We start from the raw sequence: 22,457 nt of genomic DNA, 5'->3' as shown, positions 1-22,457 counted from the left end.
ATTTTTCCTATAGCTATTTATTATTCAGCGTCTTACTGTTGTATTCATAGATATTGTTATATTCGGACGATATGCTACCTTTTATGACCACTGTATTTTTTACCTTTATTTCTCTTTCTGACCCATCTTCCTTTCCCTATTTCTCCTCTCCCAGCCTAGTCTTTATCTCTCTCCTTCTTTTGTCCCTCTGCATTGTTCTCCCTGGAGTAAATCCCAAATCTCCCCCCTCTCTCCATAGGCTTCATTACCATTCCCTTCACTGTCCTAGCAGCTTAAATGATCAGCAATGAAATAGTTAATGTTAAGCTGTAAAGTGTCACCATCAAATTAAAAGGGAATGAGATTGGTGGAGGGCAGTGACTGGAAAGCGGGGAGTTCACAGCTTTTGTTTCAGGCTAGCTGCAGACTCAAAAAGACAGCACTATATCGGTTTATAACTGCTTAACATTTAAAATTATTAGTAAGAAAAACATCCAAACATAGGTCAGAATATTGACATACTTTAGGTCTAATCCTTTCAAACAGGTCAAACAGCAGATACTGTTTCAGTATGTTTCACACAGATTTGAGTAACTACAACAGCTAACTAGATAGGCTTAACTACAAACTCTTGCTAAGTTGTGAAGTAAATTTCTCTTTTACTTTTTTCTTCTATTGTATATACTTCAGATCTATAAATCTGAAATAGAGATACAGGAGCTCAAGCTATAATATCTGATACAGCACAGTATAATGTTATTACTAGATTACACAAATCTTAATTGACACGTTTGAGATGTAAGAAACTATATTAGAAAATTACAGCTATCTAAATGCATTCTGTAATAGACCCCTTCAAGAAAGTTTAATTGCTTAAGCAACCTGACCACAAAATACTCCATATAGTTAATACCAGGTTGTCCATTTTAAATACATATGTGGTCAATGTAATTGTAAAGAGTGAATCATCATAGAGCAGGTCTGTTTCTAGTGGGGGCTTGCCAGTATCTGTTCTTAGCCCTATACTATTTAACATTTTAAATCAATGACCTGAAAGAAAATATATAATCACTACTAATTAAGTTTGCAGATGATACAAAAATTGGGGGAGAGGTAAATAATGAAGAGGACAGGTCACTGATGCAGAGCGATAGGGATCACTTGGTAAACTGGCTGCAAGCAATCAATTTGCATTTTAATATGGCCAAATGTAAATGTACACATCTAGGATCAAAGAATGTAGGCCATACTTCAAGGATGGGGGATGATATCCTGGGAAGTTAGCTGTGAGATGTGCTAAGTGTTTCAAAACATTCAGCCTACATATCACAGATTTTGCAGTCAAGAGAACTGACAACTTCTTAGACAAAGAAGAAAAGAGTTTTGAATTGTCTTGTAAGCTAAAGATTTTAACCACTATTTGAAACTTTGGTTCAAGTGGCGTAAGACCTGGTGGTACTGATGAAATTCCAAAAGAGTTAGAATAGCTTCAGAATTATTACCTGCATGTTACGTTCTGGGTTTCCTGTGTGACAGTCTTGTGCATGTATCAGTGGCAAAACTTGGCTATGAGTATCATCTGGACAAGGTAATTCAGAACTGAATTTACACTCTTTGATAATTAAATAACTTGTCAAAACTTCTAAATCCTACCATAGAATTGCTTGGTTGAACTCACGTGAGCAGTCCCATAATTCCATTGGCATATAAGCTTGATTGGAAATAAATAAGTATACCTAGTCACATTGATAGCCAAATCACCCACCCACTCATTACTAGTAAAGAACTAGGATAAAAGTTTGCCTTTATAAGAAGATTTTGATAAAACTGTGAATTAATTTAACTGATTTATTATCTCTTGAAAACTAACATTCCACGTTGTGGTCAATTTTTCTGTCTTTGAACACTAGAATCTAACCATCTTTATTTTGCTTTTTGTAATTTTTTTAATCTACTTTAAAAGCTATTTTGGCTAATAAAATGCATCAATTTATAATAATTCTTCACTCTGTACTTATGCTAAGGAGCACAGATCCAAAGAACACTGAGAAACCTAGCAGAGGTAAGTGATTCATTAAATTATTTAACCAATGTATATTGTATAAACTATCTTTAATGTGGCTGGTAGGTGTCCAGCCCACTACCATGACTTGTAATTCGAGCTCTGTTAATGTTCTATGTGGTCTTGAGCAACTTACTCAACCTTTTTATGTTGCAGTTTATGTAATACGGGGTATATACACTTACCTACGTCAATCTTAATTTATTGTTTGCAAAGGGCTTTGAAATTCTCTATGCAGCAGCAGGAAGAGCAACACAAAGAGCTTTCCCATGTCTCAAGAGCTGAACATACTGAATCCATAGTACTTTCAACTCCTGCCATCAAAGGAGATTGGGGCCAAAACAATGACTTGATGGCAACATATTGTTCTGCTACCAAACTGCCAGGATGACCCAGTCCCACTATTTCAATATGTCAGATTTAAAGCTTTTGTAGGAGACATTTTTGTACAAATTAAAAACAAAGACGATCTCTGCTCTGTCATTAAAAGTCCTCTATATTATTCCTCTCTGTCTCTCTCTAAATATATATTTCTATGCACCTATCATCATTAGTCTCAAGGCTTCCTATTAATTACCCAGAAAACATCAGTTCTATCACTATCTCAGATTTTTCTATCATGCTTCTGACTGATGCATCTTAGTACTGTAATTAGATTTCATTAAGTGTCGATGAAAAGTGGATTCCATAGTGGGGTCAGCTCTTTGCTTCTTCCAAGTTGCAGGAAGCTGCTTTTAAGAAGCTGCTTTTAAGAAAAAAGATGCTTTTAAAAAGCAATTACCTCATACTCCAGTAGATTACTTTCCGAGCAGAGTGAGACTTGGTGACTGTCTTCTAAGAGATGAGGGACTGTCCTTCAGCTTTATTTATTGTGGGTGGGAGAGTAACGAAATGTGGTTTGCATTGTGCTCCAAAATTGCCTAGATTTAGGCTCATTTAATCTCTGGTACTAAGAACAAAGGAAAGGATCCGACATATTGTCTAAGGGGCATTTGTCTGGTAATTTAAGTCCAAAATTTAAGTTTTATAAATTATTTTTAAACAAAAACTTAATATAAATTTTTCATGAAAATAATAAAAAAAATTAAAACAATTTTGTTTACATTTAAAACATTATGTTAGAGCATTTGCAACTAGATACTACAATGTTGTACTAATATGCAAGAAACAAAAATTAAAAAGACTATAAATGAAATGGATTATAAAACAGAAGTGAGACTAGTGGAGTACAAAAGAAAAAAAAATGGAGAACACAGTTTTTGTTTTTAATAAGCAATGATATTTGTAACTGTTAAATAGATTTGTTTAATAAAATGCAATTTAAGTTGGTAATGTAATGCTCTATACAGATTCCCCTTCATCCATACATAAATTATTTTGGGATACAAATATTGTGCAATGGGACTTCAGGCTGAAGGGTAACTAATAAAGTGTAGATTTCTGAAAAACTGTGGTAAATAAAACTGTCAAACAGAAAGAGCACTTATGGATCTATTGTCAGAGTGTACCCCATCGCACATGATTTCTCCTCCAAGAATTTCAGACCAATGCTCCTTTTGTCTGAGAAATTGTCAGGAGTAGCCCATCTGGCACATACTATTTTTGTATCCAACAAAGGTTTAAACTGAAAACAGAAGTCTTAATATCAGAGGGGTAGCCATGTTAGTCTGTAACCACAAAAACAACTAGGAGTCCGGTGGCACCTTAAAGTGCCACTGTCTGAACGGTTGTACTTTTTGATGCTAGCTTTCTCTTCATGCTTACTACACAAGACTAAAAAAGAGAAATGTCATTAATGCTTCTACAAAAACAATGAGGAGTCTGGTGGCACCTTGAAGACTAACAGATTTATTTGGGCATAAGCTTTTGTGGGTAAAAACCCCACTTCTTCAGATGCAAGAAGATGATGTATCTAAAGAAGTGGGGTTTTTACCCACAAAAGCTTATGCCCAAATAAATCTGTTAGTCTTCAAGGTGCCACCAGACTCCTCATTGTTTTTGTAGAAGCATTAATGACATTTCTCTTTTTTAGTCTTGTGTAGTAAGCATGAAGAGAAAGCTAGCATCAAAAAGTACAACCGTTCAGACAGTGGCACAATCTTTCATTACAACAGCAACGACCTAACATTTTTGGTTTTTATGACACTTAAGCTCTTCAGGGCAGGGAATGTCATTAGTTTTGTGTATAGCTCAGCACACTGTCACTGAAAAACAAATACAGAGTAAATCTAAGATTTTTGTTAAAGACTGATATTTTTGGACCACTTAGTGTTGGCTGCTTGGTTTGTTGCATCAGAAAAACTCCATTTAAATGCCAGTGCCATTTATATCATAGTAATTCAGGGCTTAAAATTAAAAAGGTAAATCTACCAACATGATAGAAATACATGCCCTGTTAATGCAGTTTCCTGGCCACGACCAACAGGACTCTAATCCTCACAACCAGACAGAGAGATCAGAAATAGGAATTCTAGGCCACTGCCTCATTTGGAGTGGGAGATGGAGGGGAGAAAGCCAGTATTCAGCAAATTAGGTGTCCCAAATGGCGGTTGCTTTGCCCTTATCAAAAAGTACTGACCAGGGGGGTTAAAAGGAACAGGAATTCTGGGTCTCTATTTTCAAAAACCTAATTAAAGGAAACGGAAATTTACATTTGTATTTACTTTGGGCCAGCTGTCTTCTGGCATTCAGGACAATATTCTGGAATTTCTACTCCTTTGTCCTGAAACACACAGCTCAGTCTTATTTTATAAACTTCATGGTTTGGCATCTCGTGATGTGTAAAACTGAGGTTAGTTAAACACTTTTTCCTAAGGAGTGTCAGATCCTAGGCACGTGGTTCTAAATACACAGAACTCTGACAACTTCTAGATCTGTTTTTGCATCATGGTTTCCTCGACAACAATCTACTGCCAAGGGTGGATGTGATTAGTAAAAGGTGCTGGCCCTTTGTTCCACAGAATTCGTATTCATTTTTCTAATAGCATCGGAGACAGAATGGAGATAGACAGGGACAGATTTAGGGGCAAGCAACCCAGGTGACCGCCTGGGGTGTTGGACTTGGGGGCCAACAGGCTTGGAGTGTTTTTTTTGTTATTAGGGACAAAAGGGGAAATAGAATGTTTGAAGTAAAATGTTTCAGGTATTCTGTACATGGATTCATTTTTCACTAACCTCCTAGAATGTTCTGGACCTCTGTAGAATCTTGTGGAACATGCCAGACTTTCTGAGAACTACATTTTCGTTGAACCTCCTAGAATGTTGTCTGACATGCCCTTGCGGGTATATAGGGGGTGAGGCATCATCTGTCAGTCAGTGAGATATAAGATCGACGTGAAGTGAAGTGAGAGCCCAGGTGCGATATTGTGTTTTAAGACTCGAAGAATGTAAGTAGCCGCTAATAAAGGACATATTTAATGAGATATCTCTGACATCTATTGAACCCCATCTACACAACAATATAAAAGAAATACTATCCCTTCTTTTGCCACGCTTAAAACGTAATGTTTGATGACTTTTTAAGACTGTGAAACATCGACTTTTGCTCTCCCTACTATTGTCTGTTTTCCCCCCTAGAAAATAAAAGATGCTCCCAAAAAAGACTTCAAGAGTACAGGAAGCAAAAAGCTCAACTGCAATCTAGTTTGCAGCAAGGGGCAAATTTGATGGGAAAATAGCTGAAACAGAATAACATAGACAGTAGCGATGATCTCAGTGCAGAAGAAATTGAGAAGTGAAGCATAAATGATGGAAGCCCTATTACTAAGGAATTAGCAGATTTACCTGAAGATAAAGAATGGAAATGTGAGGAAACTGATGGAGAATTGTCCAGTTTTCCTGGCGGCGTAAAGGAGAGTGATGATAAACAAGAATGTGGCTCACATGAAAAGGAGTGAAATGATAAAGAAAAATCAGCTTTGCATGATGACAGAAACAGCAAGGAGAAAGACTGCACACCACAAATCGATACATCAGATCCTGCTTTATGACTAGCACTCCTAAACTCTACTGATATTGATCATACAGCTTTGAATGGGCCGGGAAAAATCCAGGATATGATGTTTCCAGTAAATGAGCAGAAACAACACTTCTCAAAGTCACATTGCGAAAGAGTACTCAAAAATGGTGAGCAACTGAATTGGCATTGGCTAGTTTACTCAAAATCGACTGACGAAGGGTTCTGTTTTTATTGCAAAATATTTGACATGAATGCACTTTCCACGTACAATTACTGGCATAACTTAGCCGATGCTCTGAAGCAACATGAAAAGTCACCTGGCCATTTTACAGCCTACTCCAAATGGATGGAGGTCAAATCCAGGCTCAAGCTGAAAAATGCATGGATGCAGAAAACTGCGTATTATTAATGTAGAAACCCAGCTTTGGAAGAATGTGCTGAAGTGTCTGATCTCAATTACCCTCTTCCTTGTAAAGAATAATTTGGCTTTCCGGGGCTTGTCAGATAAGCTGTTCACTGAACAAAATGGTAATTTACTTGGTTTGGTAGAGCTCCTTGGGAAATACGACAATGTCATGCGTGAGCACGTACACTGATTAGATCGTAAAGAAGCTATGAACTATTACTGCCGCAAAACAAAATGAATGGACTGACCTTATGGCAGTGAAAGTGCTTGATAACAAAGCTTGGCAAAGCGAAATGCTACCCGTAACAATGGACTGCACTATAACATTAGTTATAGTGAAAAGATGTCATTTACGGTACGATTTGTTGACGACGAGGATGGCTGTATCCAAGTAAAGGAACACTTCATCTGTTTCTAGTCTGTGGATGACTCTACTAGAAAAGGCCTAACAGAACTGTTTATGAACATTTTGAATGAGAATAAAATAAAAGTTCAGGATTGCCACAGCCAAGGCTACGACAACAGCATGAATGTGACGGGAAGAAACGGTGGTGTCCAGGCAAAGATCCTTGCTTTCAATCAAGAGCTTTCTTCATGCCTTGTGGCTGCCATCCCCTCAACCTGGTTGTGTCAGATGCAGCGTCATTTTCTTTAGATCCAGTATCTCTCTTCAGAGTACTGCAAAGGATATACATCCTGTTTTCAGCATCAACTATCAGGTGTAAGATCCTCACAGACATTACAAATATGACCATGAAGTCACTAAGTGACACTTGCTGGGAGAGCCTCACTGACAGCATAAGGCAACTGAGGTAGCAAGTAATTGAGGTTGACAACGCCCTGATGGAACTGGCGCAGTTGAATAAAGCCGACGCTGGAATCCAACAAGGAGCAAAGCCTGGCAAACCAGATCATTGACTTCAAATTTCTGATCTCAGTTGTGGTTTGGCACAATATCCTGTTCCAAGTAAACGTTGTCAACAAGGCACTACAGATTTAGTTGATGGACATCGCAACCGCTACTACTTTGATGAGAAGCTGCTTTGATTTCATTGTGGCCTACAGAGACAACGGATTCGAAGATGGCATCACTGTTGCCAAAGAAATGGCGGAAAACGTAGGAATTGAGCCTGTCTCAAAGGAAACTTGCATTCTTCGGAAGTAGAGAGTTTGGTTATGAGGGCAGAGATGAGATGATGGGAAGCTCAGAAGAAAAATTCAAGAGGGAGTTTTTTTGCTCGCTTGTTGACACTGCTCAACTGTCCACTGAAGAAAGGTTTGGATAAATGAAGCACCATGAAAAGACCTGTTTTTTTTTTAATATGACCTTAGGAAGCTACCAGTGGACAGGAAAACACTCGAACAATTGTACAGACCTTCACCAGATGCTGACACATGGGGAATGTTCTGACATCAATGATAAAGACCTCTATGCCAAATTGGACAACATCCATCACATTTTGCCACATGGGAAGCACTCTCCACTCCAAGTTCTTCAATTCATTCATGATGCAGAGCTGAAGGACACTTTTCGTAATGTGTGGATAGCTTTGTGTATTCTGCTCATGCTGCTGGTCACAGTTGCAAGTGATGAGCGCAGTTTTTCAAAGCTCAAGCTCATTAAAACGTATCTTCAATGGATTGATGGCCAATGAGAGACTGATATCATTTGCTGTTTTATCACTTGAAAATGCCATTGGCCAGTCTTTGGATTTCTCTGATGCTGTGCTTCAGTTTGCGAGGGCAAAGGGGAGAAAAGCAACCTTTTGAACTAACAGACTAGGGTTAACATTCTGAGGCTGTCACCTACCGTAACACAAGTTAACAATGGCCCACCCAATGCTGGTGCACAGTTCAATTTCTTGATGTAGTACATTTCAGTTATTCTTAAAATTATAAAGTTTCTGTAAGCTTAGAGGAAAAAGAAATTATTTCCTATATATGACATGAATAAATACAGATTTACAGATCCTAGTGTGCAAATTTATTGTCGTATATGTCAGGGATAAATCATGCATGCAAATCGTGCATCAAAGTTGTGAAATGGGTAATAAATGCAATTTTAAAAATGGCATTCAGGAAAGTTTAACAAGTGGCAGGAAGGGGATGCTGAAGATGCTCCTGGCCTGGGATGCCATTTGGTCTAGGGCCAACCCTGGAAATAGAATAATTTGTTTCTCAAGTCTGGTGAGTGGTATGAGATGGATTGTACTGACCCTTTGTCCTGAGGGCATCCAACAATGCTAGAGATCAGTTAGTTATGTATGCTTGTATCATTCTGAATAAAATAGTTCTTTTTGAGATAGAGTCACTTCCAGACTCTCCAGTTCTTTTAACTGTCTTTACTTTCTCCAAATAAAATTTCTGACAGCATCAAAGATACTTTTAGATACTCCAGAAATGAAGAATGAGTCAGAAAGGGAAAAATCTGAATCCAAACTAGTCTTTTAACTGTAACTCTGATCTAGGGTTCACCGATCCATAAAATATTTGCCAAATACCACAACAACTATTCAGTGAATACGAATGAAATTAATCAAAGAATAGTATTTCAAACACTATTCGAACAGCTCTACTCTGCTACTCACACTACATATGTCCATATTTAATTAAGCCTAAAAATGTGATGAACTGAAAGCATTCAATCACACAACAATTATTTTATATTGTCCCAAGTACACAGTGCTTCAAGGGGGTGATTGGTCAATGATTCTGGAGTTTCACTGAGAATAAAGCATGTGGGATGTCAACTTAAGGTAGCTCTTTGGGTTTTATATCAATGTGTGAGATGGCAAACCTTCTTGAAAAGAGAACTTTTTCCTGAGAAATCAAGCATCATATTAAGGCTACATAAGGAAGAACATTCCAATGGGGATGTGGAAAGGGCTAACCTGCTTCATTTTATTTAAAAACCACAGACATCAAAATACCTATTTATATAAATACATTGGGAGGAGAGAGAAACAATACCAAGGGGGGAAAATGCTACCAACATTCCTTCATTCCTCCTCCTGTCAGTGTCAAGACTTTTCAGGTACACACTATAGTTTTTAACAACATTTAGTAAAATACAGCCTGAAAAGTTATGTTGTTTTTAAATTTTTTTAAAACTAGGCCTTCTTTATTTGATGCTTTTTTCTTCTCCATCCATCTAACACTTAGCAGAACTTCACTCACCGCTGGACTACATTTAGCTGGAATTTAAAAAAAAAAAATCACTTAACTTGGAACTGTTTAATCTTCCACCTTCAGCTTTTTGTAACAGAAATTAAAAGCTGATACCACCAAGCTGAAAATTAAGAATTGCTGGATCTTGGCAATGAGCTAGGTAAACAGCAAATAAATTACATTTAAAACTACTCTTTAGAAGCTAACCTAGTATTACAGTAGTGACTTTGCACCGCCATAGGGGAAACCTGGGTTCAATTCTAAGTGCTTGCTTTTGGGGCCAACAGATGCTAGTGAAAGGTATCAGGGAGAAGGCAATAAATAAATAAAAAAAAGAGAGTATTTTTTTATATCTCTAACAAAAACAATCCCCACCTTGACTGAACAAGTAGAACTGACAGAAACAATTAGAAGGATTAAATACTTTTCTCTACAAAATAATCAAAAAGTTAAATGAATGTATCCTTAAAACTGTATTCCTACTCTGAAAAATGACTACAACAGTTATAAAAATTATATAATCTATATAAACTATAAGAATTGGCAGATTCTTACTCAGCTTATCTGCTCTCTGTGTGAATCTAGAACTAAATCAAAGCTGACTAACAATAATTTTTACAACTTTTTAATGCTACAGTGCCAATGAAACTCTTGGAGAGCGAGCTGGATTCTACTCTAGCTCATGCACCATAATCAAAATTGTTAGTTCTGAATGAGGAATTCTCACTGTTGCAGTGCTGCCACTCTGGTGATTTTACTAGAAGTCTTGTGATATTTGTCATTTTCTTAAAGCTGCAACCTCTGATGTCATGTTATGTGAGCTTTCATTTTCAAAAGTAAGTACATTTCTAGATATCATGGTTTCAAAAAAGCTTGACAGTGTGAAAGGCAAAAAACCCAGAAGTCAAACAGAGCCCTACATTAATTATTTTTTAAGTTCTTGTGAATTTTGAATGCATGGATTTTGAATTTGTGATGTATAGGTAACAAAGAATTTAGGCTTGACTTTCAGATTGAGTTTGCAAGTAGGAAGTAAAAAAACAAACAAAAAATCATTTTTTTATATGTAAAGTGAGGAGATCTGATCTTAAATGGTATTTGAACAAAGTCATTTTCAGACTAAAACCACACTTCAAGGATATTCCACATTATATTTTAGTGGTTCAATAATACAATGGCTCAGATGGTGAAAGACATAAATGCCACATGGCCACTTTACATTTTATTTTATGATGCTGCTCCTGCTATATCAAAACGTACATATTGTTCAAACTGCATACAAATATGTCACAAGGAAATTGTACACTGGGACATTTGTAACAAAGTTTCATAATTAATCAGGGTTCCAGAATTTCCTAACAGAATAGGGAGTGTTTGTGTTTTAAAAAACATATGTACTGTACAAAGCAACACACAACCATGGGTGAGGAAGACTGGCAAGGTCAGAATCAATTGCAGTACTTACAACTATCATCTATGAGAGAGGTTTCATATAAAATTCCCTTCTTCAAAGGATGACCATACACCTAAAACCACATTCAAAAAAAAATACTGGAAGCTTCTATAGAGTAAATGTTCAGTGAAGAGATGTCAATAAGCAGACATCCCCACTCAAAAAAAAAAAAAAAAAGAAAAAAAGAAGTTATATTGCTTTTAAGTAGGATCCTACTTCAAGTTACTGTACAGTGCAGTTTAATGCTTAATTTCAGTGTCAGAGATATACTTTGCCTTTCAAATATACTCAGAAAAACTACATAGTAGCCCACATATTTTCTGATTCAGTAAAATCCAGATTTAGATGCCAATCTCAATATAATTTTTTAGCATCTTAAAAAAAAATAATAATAATATAGGATACATTTGTGCTAGCCTTTATTTAATGTTTTTTCACCAATTTCTACTTGTCACATGAAATTGAAAGAGGTAAATTATCTTTCACACTTTCCTCAAGTATAATAAAATAAAGAGAAGACATTAAATTACTCTACTTTGGCATCTAGTTTTGGTCTTGTAACTCTAGGTTCTCGTCAAGCCTTGTTAGAGGAAAGAACATGATTTCTCCTCTCAGGCGTTCTTTCCCTGATACAGAGGCATTCACTTCTCAGAAAAGGAAGTCAAGGAATAGTTAACTACTGAATTCTCCTGGGAAGCAACAAGTTCCAGAGAACAGGACACGTCAAGCTAGGAGTCAGGAGACCTGGATTCTATGTGTGGTTCTCCTACTGCTTCACGTGTATGACTTTGAAAAAGTCTTTAGTATTTCCATGCCTGATTTTACCCATCTGGAAAATAGGAATAAAAGGAGTGCATACCCCTTTGTCAAGCGCTTTGAAGTCTGCTGATGGAGAGAGAGCTAGGTATACAGCTCTGTAACTGAGTCAGTCTTGAGATTTCTTAAACATACACCCTTTTTTTGTTTGTTAATCATGTTGTAAAATCATGTCAGGTTTTTACAGATCACTTAGATGACTGTTTTCGTTATCATGACTGTAAGCTCCTCCTGATACTGGACCTGGGGTGAAATCCTGGCATCATTCAGTCAATGGGAGCTATGCCAGGTTTCCACCCCGGTCTTCTAATTGGCTTAAAAAGCCATGTACCTTTATGGCACTATGTAAATAGTTGGTTTTTTTTTAAACCATCAATTAATCTTCTCTATTTTGTGGACTATATTACTTAAAACTCTAGTACACTGTCACAATGCTTTTTGGTCTATTCAACTGCACTGAAGAGGACAAGAGAAAACGAAGTAGAGTTGTCAACAAGGAGTCATTCCTGTTTCTATTCCTAAACTTCTTTCTTCACTCTCTCTTACATTTGGGTACATTTCCTTCTGCTTTTCCTTTGTTTTAATAAATCATACTTCAAGGAAGGAGTGCTTGCTAGTCTCAAAGAATTAAGATGTCATAGTACAGCTTGAGGCCAAGCTAGTCAAATACCTTTAAATTCAGAGGAAAACCACCCAGTTGTGCTAATGGAAACAAGATTCCTTAAAGGCAAATCCCATTTTGCTAGCAATATTGCTTCCAATTTAGCATCACCACTACATGCAACTATAGCAGACTAGAGCAGCAAAAAGCACAATGACTACAAAAGAAATACAATGCGAAAGACTGGTCTTTTAAAGTAACATTTAAAAACATACTTTTCAAATTCAGTTCAGATAAGTACAGAAAACACACAGGTGGCTAAATACTCTGGATTTTGTCCCGAAGAGTATATCACTTACCTGTTGTTACACTTCTCTGAAGGCTGTATCTTGAACTGATCCAGGCTGTTGGGTCATGAGACCTCCAGTCATGCTTCAAAAGGGCTTTCGAAGGTTCCAGAATTTATTGAAAGCTCCCCCGTTTGTGAGAGCAGCTTTGAGCCAGGAGAGGGAGTGGTGTTATATACGATGCACTATAACCCCAAACTATTTAATCCTTTTTGACCAAATAAATTTAACCTAGGAAACAGTATGACAGGCATAGCCTAACTCAGTTCACAGCTTCTTCTTCTTGCCTCAGGGACACTTCTGCAAATAAGAAGTCTGCAGACTGCTAGGTCCCCGGCTATCTGAAGGGGTGGATGGGTGTTCATGTGTATATTAGTATGCATATATGCTGGCGAATTTTAGGTTATTAATTTAATATGAATTAATTATCAAGGATTCAAAATGGATAACACCACCCACAACACACCCCTTCTTCATCCTATTAAACCCTCTTTTACAACATTGTACTATTTCCTAAGAACTAGCATTGAGAAAATGTCTAAAAGGTGTCTAAATGTTCCGATGTTTATGCCTGAGAGGCCCACTCTCTTTTAGCCACTAACAGGGCCAGGTCTCTGTTGGTTAACGTGTAGGTCCACAGAGATGGTGGAACCAGAGGAAGCAATATAACATTGCAAACCTAATTTCCACAAAATAGATTGGGGGGTGGGGAGGAAGGGGCAGGGAACAGGGGTAAATATCTCCAATTACTGCCCCAAACTTTGGTCTCATTGAATTCTATGGCAGAACTCTGACTCCAGTGAGTCCAGGATTTAGCCCATTACTATCCTGTAAAACCTTCTGGTTCTCAAAAAAAAGTCAAAGGAATCTGTAGACAGAGGAACTCAACAACACTAAAAAGCATGTGGCATTTTGTTATCTGTGAATTTCCATTACCTTATTAGTGTGGGTCATGACCTTAATGTTATTTTAAACACAGAATGTGAGGGAAAATGTTTCTGAACTACCCACAGATTATTTTTAGCATTGTAAAAATTCACTGAGTGGAGTAAACACTAGTTGCCGTTTAAAATATTGTTGTTTCATCTGCACATCTATGTAAAAATTTGGGTCAAACTAAAATAATTGCCATGTGGACCAAAGAACAGGAGGGGTGCATATGAACTGAGACTCAAGCTCTACTTACCCCTCCCAAAACCAAGCAATCGGAATGTACAGTTGAAAATAGGAAATGCCTTTAAAAAATTAATCTTCCCCAAATTTAACACTCCTGATCCAGCACCACAATTCTGGGCCAGAACCAGGTATGTCAAGTCTCAGCAGAGTACATTCTTAACAGTTATTAAAAACCCATTAGGAACAGGGGTTTAAAATGGAAAGATGAAACAACCTTAGGCCTGATCCTGCAATGGTATCTACTAGCGTGGTTCCCTGTGCTCATGTGGGGGTCCTGCTAAAGTCAATTGACTCTACATGGATGTAGAGCTCCATGCTAAATATATCACTAAAGGAACAAGATTACATATATTATTGTAAAAGTTACATAAGGCACCAATGTTTCTCATTAAATAAGAAACTTTACCATCAGTACCAGAGAAAAAGGAGTTGATGATCGGATGCTATGAAAGTTTCTCCCTATAGAAATAATTGTAGCTATCCATACACAGTTACGGCTCACAGCTGCTTCCTTAGATAGGAGAAGGTGTCCTGAAATTTCTGGAGGCCTTATAACCCAACACTGTGGATCTCTGCAGTGATACATTCTTTTAGAGAAATAGTAGTACATTCCAACAGAAATTCTTTAAACAAGCACAGGTTACACACTGAAATTCCTCCATACTTAAAATGAAAACTCAACAAACATTTTATGTACCACATTCCTCACATTTTTTTTTCTTTTTCCTAATTCTGGCTGGGCTTTCTTGAAATGCCTGGCCTGTCCATTAACCTCTAGGTACTTGGAGTAACTCAAAATGGAATTCTGTCAAAATACTTTTAAACTACAAGTGTAGAAACAGTGTGCTAGGAGAAGTTACTACAATAACTTGAAGGTTGAAAAAGCTGCATGGCAAATCTTTGTAAAGTATGCTCGTTTCAGTTATACGAAGGACCACGGAAATTTATAGTAGTTTTGTGCTATGTTAATGGCACTTGAAATGACTCAAAAATATTCTATAGGGTGGGAATTTCATCTGTTGACATTTAAATATGACAAAATAAATACCCCAGTTATCACTATTTGTTATAACCATTCACAATAAAAGGATATGACGACTTAGAACATGGACTTTTTGTCCTAACTGGAATGTTTAAATAAGTTCATATTCAAGAAGGGAGAGAACTAGTTTATAAGACTGAATTTATTTTATGGGTTAGTAAATAAGGTAAAATTTCACAGTGATAAAATCAGACATATTATTATCCTTGGTTAACAAAATCAGGGTTTTTGTTTGTTTGTTTTTAAAGCATATTCCCCTTTTCTCCCATTTCCCTCATCTCCTAAAAATTTACTGTTGTAAATTTTACTCTTCTGATGGATATAGTTTTACTTTACAAATAGTTGGCAGTATTTGACTATTATATAATTTTTAAATGAAAACTCAAGTTCTTTAAAAAAATAAAACTAATTTGTTTTCAAGCTGTTTTATAAAGGCCATCCTTGCCAGGAGAAAATGGGCAGAGCCAATCAACATGAGCTGTGTTGTAGAACAGTACACTTATTAGTATATCAGTAAACCTGATGATCTCCTTTCTCCATTCATTGAAGTTAACAGGACTTCTCAGATTCTTAACATGTTTAAGTGCTTTCCCAGATTCGGCTGATGATATCATTTTTTAGAATGCTGTCATTTCAAGAAGAGATACAAAAAAGCAACATCTCTTTATCAGAGATCTATGTGGTTGCACTGTATTGCCAACAATAAAGTGGCAAACTTTTTAGTATAGAGATTGACCTTTTGTGAAGGTCAATACAAGCTATGTTGGTAAAAGTAGGCAAACTAACAAGTCAAGGAAAAATGTTTTTAATTTATTTAATTAAAATTGGAAAAATATTTTCCAATATCAATTGTATTTATTTAAAAAATATTTTCCAATATCAATTTTTTTCAGTGTGTTACTGTCAAATATTTCTTAACAGTTAAAGGTAACTATTGTCGGGCAACATGAAAACAGTTAGATGTGAGCAGGAAGTCAAGATTATGAGGAAGGCTATGTTTTGTATTCTGAACACTGCTAGTCAGCTACAGGACTTGGCACTTCCCATTTTATGCAGAGATCTTCTACTTCATCATCCTGACAGCATCAGTGTTAGTCAGATCACTGGCTGCTTCCACAAAATATACCAGTTGAAAATTTAAATTACTAAAATTTTGGGGGCATGTGAGTTTTTAAGCACAGATTACATTTCTTCCCTAAAGTAATACATGTACATCAGTTCAGCCATTTTTCAAGCTGGTAAATATTATTGGTTTCAGATATTTAAGAAACTCATTTTCAAATTATATATATTTAGAAACCAACCTTGCTGATATTTGATCTTATGAGCTAATGTCTTTTTGTATTTTCTTGCAAAGAAAAGAAAATTACAAATTTCAAAGTCTGAAAAAAACTATTCAGCATGCAAAAAATGACATAACCATTTATCTACAAGGCCCATATATTGATGAAACATTACAGTGAGATTGAAAATCATAAGCTGCTTTGATCTCTCTATGCAAATGTCTCACATCTACACACTACAAGAGAAAGACTTTTTATTTGTTTTTGAAGAGGGACTATTTTAGTCCCAAGAGTATAACTTCCTTTAAAGGAAAGTAAATCCAGTGCACCATAATGCTGCATGGAAATTAACATCTTATAGGAATGCTACAGGGGATTAACCTTTAAGTAAGGTAAGCGTTTGGGCCCATTTCTCAGACTTCTCTTAAATTCTGTTTTTTGGTTTATTGGTTGATTAGTTGTTTTTGCTCATGCACTTTTGTCACTGAAGTTGCTGTACCTTCCTCAAACACACTACAGTGTCTCCCACACATTAAGTAGCTCTTAAAACCAAAACGGAAATGTTTTTAAATGTTAAGATATTTAAGATCTAGCAATCTCCATAAAAGCAGGGAAATTCAGAATCAATCCTAACTCAGTGCACTTCACAGGCATTACTTGACATTTAGGGCCACATCTTGGCATCCAGCTCTTAGTGTGAGGCAAATGCAGCTTGAGAGCCCTGCACTGGTGTGATTTAGTAGCCTCTGAGCTCTATTTGGATCCCAAGGGTTGTATTGCAACTTCCTGGCCAACAACCTAATCTGCTTCCTATGTGATTCTGTACTACGCAAGCACTGAAGTCAAGATGATGGGCAGTCCCAACTGTGAACTGAGAATGAGCAGGGAGGGTCTAATTTCCTTGCTTTTACTGAGTGCAGTAAGGCCTAACGTTATTTATTATTTAACATTTCTACATTTAATGTAGATATTCATGTTTTTCATTAGTTAAAAGAAAATTTAAATAAGAAATGTTCTATAACCACTGGGTACTTTTAATAGGATTTGTTAGAAGCAGCAGGACACAAACATGCAATTCATTCTCCCATGGTACAATTAATTATTGAGACACTGTAACAATAATATTTTCAGCAACAGCATATGCCTAAAACAACACTAAAAGAGAAATGTAAGAACCATTTTATCATTAAATCATGCAATGATTTATTGCCCTTTTACCTAGTAACATGTTACTATGCTTATGGAGATATATTTCATCAAAATGTTAATGTGGTCTCCCTTCATAACGAGCAGGCCATCTATATCCTATTATGTATAAGAACTAACTCACAGCTCTTAGTCTGTTTACAGGTACTTTGTAGTTTATAACAGGAAATGGTGTGCCACCTCTTGATTAATAAAAACATGTACAACTATTATCTTTAAACCTACAGAAATATTCAGTTTTATTACTCAGGTAATTTTAAATGACCAATGCTTTCTTAAGATTCTTAGTTCTGCTTTTTTTTGTCTGAATTCTTGGAAAACAATAATTTCATACTATCTTGATTTTGGTATGAAAATTTGAACCACTAAATCATTATATTATAGAGTAAAAGCAACTTCCACAGCATGTTTTTCTCACCTTTTCGGTCAGGTTTGAGGTTCCGATCCACTGGTGGTGGTTCACATTCTGCAACAGGTACTGGCCTTCTGGGAGGGGTCTTTGGACTGGACCTGAAACCCATGTGAGCGGGTGGAGGGACTTGCATTCCAAATAATGAAAAATCAAATGTGCCTGGTGTCATAGGTACATAGTTTGTGTCTTGGATGGGTTCAGTAAAGCTGCTGGAATGCTGCCGTGGTGGAGAGTTAGGATTCATTGGGACATAGTTTTCATCCAGTTCTTCACTTGAAACACTTCCCACTGTGAACGTGCTTCTGTTTTTCTAGAATTAACATACATTTCCTTTAACAACAAAATAATCAGTTATGCTAGCAGCTGTGAAATCAGATTCATGTTTTAATCTCATCTACTAAAAATACTGTGTACACCCTGGTTTTGTACTACAGAACTCAGAACATGCAAATGTTTTGTCAGTATAGTCTCAAGTCAGATCAAATCATACTTACAAAGCCTTCCAGTGAGCTAGCTCTGTCATTTGGAAATGATCGTGGAATATCATAGCAGTCTTGAGAACTAATATCTAGAGAATGAAAGGGGTAAAAGTAGGTATTTATTTTCTCATCTCAGTACCTGTCATGTACGTACATTAGACCAGTTTTCCACAGTTTCTGTAGTTGTTTACTATCTGCTATATGATGGTGCAGCGTGGTATAAAGGTTTTGCCAACCTAAGTTTGGGATGCCTGCACTACTTATCAGCAAAGCTTCTATCTACTGTATAAGTCACACTTTAAAGATCTGATACTGACATTTTCCAGGGCCAGAAACAACTGATGCATCCTGTTGAAAAGCTGGGAGGTCCCATTCTAAATGGTACAAAATATCTATATTTTGTTTGATCTATATTTATATTTGATCTATATCTATCACAACAGATTTTGAGATCTCAGTGTTTCACATGCAGTTCTACTTGGAAAAGTGACTTTAAAAATAGAATTGTGGGTCAGAGGTTTTTCGACAGAATGCTTTTCTATTGGAAATTGCTGATTCAACAGAGTTAAAACATTCCATGGAAACAGGTAAAGTCCATCAAAACTTTCAAAGGAAACTTACCTGATTTCCTGCCAGCTCACCTGCCTATCTCCTTGCCAGCCCAGCCTTCCAGGGCCTCCAGCAACTTGGCAGGCCAGCTCCAACTGGCTCGCTGGTGCACTGGCAAACCAGTCGACCAGCTAATCTGGAAATTTTCAAAAATATCCATTTTGGTTTTTCCAAAATGGAATTTTTTGAAAATTTCCATTTCATGTGAAATTCCACATTTCCAACCAGAATGAAACATATTTCCAATGAGGCAGAAATTCTAGTTCTTGCCTCTACTACGGGTTCCAGCCCAGGGACCCTACAACACACAGCCAAGGTCTGTTTTTAAATGTTGTAATTTTGAAATACTAATTAATTCTTTCCATCAAACAAAACATTAAAATTATATCCGTATAACTATATCATCAATTCCTTTTTTGTATTTTGCCTTAAAATGTTCCCTCCCCTACCCAATTCCTTTCCCCAAAGGACTTCTCTTTTAAGATCCCTCACATATAATTAATATTACACTAATTGGTTTAATAATTTATATTAACATTACATTGTTATGCTCAGTTGTCTCAGAAAGCTAAGACATCCATTAGAGCAACATCAGAGACATTTACAAGATTAATGGAATGGATTTCTCTATATTTGACTGGAGATGTAACACCTCCATCTCCCAGCCTTTCCATTGTTATTAAAAACAGAAATGTATATTGCTTTTGATATTTAATTAATCTTAGCTTGAAATAGAAAAAAGACAGAAAAACTGTAAGTAGCAAGTTTTTCCTTAGGCAGAAGCAGATGGATGTTAAGAAATATCCAAAAATGTGTTAAATCTCATATGAAAAATAATAAGTATACTTTAAAGTCCAGAAATACAAACATGTTTTAATTATTATATTTCCATTTTTTTCTAGACAAACTGCATTACATATATTTAATCATATGGAGGTAAAAATATTTTTTATACCAGCAGAAATAAAGGTATGGGTTTATCTAGACTCATAGGGCCTACAACAGTCCCCACAGAAGTCAATGGGACTCTTTCTAATTACCTCAATAGGAGCGAGATGGGGCCATTAGAAACTAACCTTATACTGAATGATTGATATAAAAAAAGTCAAGTGTTAAACTCCTTTAATGAACTTGATAATAACGAACAGAATTAATTCTCCACTATTTGACCCTCTTTTTTAAAAGATTTCTAGGATTTTAATGATACTTTGTAATAGAGATATCCTTAATGAAGACCCCCTATGCTTTGCTACTTTGTTTCCAGAGTTTAAGTTCTTTTATTTCCACAGCTACACGCTTTTTCCTTTTGAAGACTATCTTTAATTGGAAAAATATTAGTAGTAACAAGCTTGGTGTCTGAAGACCACCCTTCAATACCTTTGTGATGGGGTGTACTCCCCGCTTTGGTTCTGAGAGGAATGAATTAGACCAGGTGAGCCCAAGCAGCCAATTAAGCAGCAAAAGAGGGAGATATAGGCTGAGTGGAAAGCCCTGATTATAGAGAAGCTCACCTGAGCAAAGGTGGGCTGAGCTAGCATAAACATAGGAAGTTGGCATCAGAAAAAGCTTCCGGGAGGAAGTTTGCAGTGACCTCCTCTTTAGTAGGAAGGGAAGGAAGGAACCCAAGGAAAGAGTACAACCCTGGGGAGGTCTGGCCCTCAGAGAAGGGTCTACACTGAAGTGGACAAGAGAGCCTGTGGGACGCAGGGTAGGAAGCAGCCCACGGAGCAAGCTGCAAGGTTGGGGACTGAACAGACCTTGGCTGTGTGTTGTAGGGTCCCTGGGCTGGAATCCATAGTACATGGTGGGCCCAGGTTCCCCTACCAGCCACTCAGGGAGCGGCACCATGGGGCAGTGAACAGGAAGACTGTCTGAGACATTACTGGAGTCACATTGCCAGGGCAGCGGACGTGAGGATTGCCTCATGCGCTTTTGTGGCAAGAGACTTTGAAAAATCACCCAGGAAGGGGAAACCGTTGTGATTTGGCTGGAGGGCTGAGGCTGCAGTAACTCCTGGAGCGACAGGGGCTGCAGACAGAGAGACAGAGTGCAGCTGGCAGAAGGGGAGTCTGCCTCGCAGAACTAATCCCCAGAACAGCCAGGAGGAGGAGCTATCCTACAGCGAATAGAGTGCCCTGTCACAATCTTGAAGAGCAAGAAGTACTGGTCTAAAGAAGAAACATATATACAGCGCTCAGGTGTCAGCCATGTCAAGTATAAACTCAGCACCAGTTGAGGAGGGAGGTGGAAGAGTGGCTCTAAACCACTTTTCTGATCCCCCAATCTGGGATGGCTAAAACCAGATCAGCCCCGGTGTAACTTAGAACAGCTTCTGAGTTGCTCTGTTTTTCCAGTAGCAGCCAGCTGGATTTCATGTGCTCCACCCCACTCCCAAGGCACCCCATTTGCAGAGCGGTGGTTGTGTGGGGTGGAGGGGCAGCACAGTGTTGACTATGCCAGTTTTGTGACATCCATTGATTCCCCGGTGTGAGGAGAAATCCTCAACTGCCCCTTTTTGACAGCTTTCTAGGCTGAATCCATGGCTGGTTTGGATCTACAAAGCCAGAGACGTGTTATCCACTCATCTAAGAGTCTATAATGCTCTGATAGAAAGAGGAGATGATGAGATTTTTTTTCTACCTATCAGCCATACAAACTGAATATTGACTCTAGCTCAAGCTGAGGGTTTGGGGTTTTTCCCCCCTTTTGCCTTCTCTGGTATACTTCTCTGGTATCACCACCAGAGAAAGACCCTGCAGCACATTATATTTTTGCAAACACACAGTATCCAAATTCTGCCCTGAGTTACATCTATACAACTCCAGTTATAACTTGCCTACAGGATCTTTATTACTAGTGAGAAAAAGAAAATAAGATCGCTTGACTTCTGCAAACCAAAGTGAGTTTGACAAATAGAAAAGATATATGTAAATTAAGTAAATATTTTATCGGATCACTGACACTCAAGAAACATGGAACTCAAGCAAGTCATTTTTCCAGAACAATTTTAGAACAGCCATTGACTTTACAGCTGTTACTCATGAGGATTACCACTGCTGGGCCTTGAGCCACTGCACCTTTGAACAGGAAGAGGGAACTCCACATGTGAAGGAAAGAAGCAGTTTGGTTTAGAAGCTACTCGTAGGTCTGGAACATGAGCCACTGCGCTGGCAAAAATGGTTTAGAGTGCTAACTTCCCTCTAAACTGCACGGCCACGCAGCAGGCTATCAAGTTCTGTGCAGGTGGGGAGAGGCACCTCTCCCCTGGCCCCATCCTCGGAGTTCTCTCTTCCCACTGCAGCCCCGGGGCAGCCTGCACCCCAAACCCCTCATCCCCAGCCCCACCCAGAGCCTGCACCCCCAGACAGAGCCCTCACCCCGTGCACCCCAACCCTCTGCCACAACCCTGATCTCCCTCCCACACCCTGGACCCCTCATCCCCAGCCCCACCCCAGAGCCC

General features: G+C 37.7%; 1 protein-coding gene across 7 annotated transcripts in view; it reads right to left on the bottom strand.

The window, feature by feature from the left end:
• The window catches only part of GAB1 (GRB2 associated binding protein 1), a 145,141-nt gene that overhangs the window by 10,441 nt on the left and 112,243 nt on the right, over nucleotides 1-22,457 (bottom strand). For all 7 annotated transcript variants that reach the window (XM_073341224.2, XM_073341226.2, XM_073341220.2 and 4 more), the window contains 2 exons: nucleotides 18,404-18,477; nucleotides 17,916-18,219 (listed from right to left, as the gene is read on the bottom strand). In XM_073341224.2, the coding sequence (XP_073197325.1) occupies nucleotides 17,916-18,219; nucleotides 18,404-18,477 (378 nt within the window). The remainder of the gene's footprint in view (nucleotides 1-17,915; nucleotides 18,220-18,403; nucleotides 18,478-22,457) is intronic.

Source organism: Lepidochelys kempii, chromosome 4 (genome assembly GCF_965140285.1).
Source record: "Lepidochelys kempii isolate rLepKem1 chromosome 4, rLepKem1.hap1, whole genome shotgun sequence".
Taxonomy (NCBI): domain Eukaryota; kingdom Metazoa; phylum Chordata; order Testudines; family Cheloniidae; genus Lepidochelys; species Lepidochelys kempii.
This window is presented reverse-complemented; position numbering and strand designations above follow the sequence as displayed.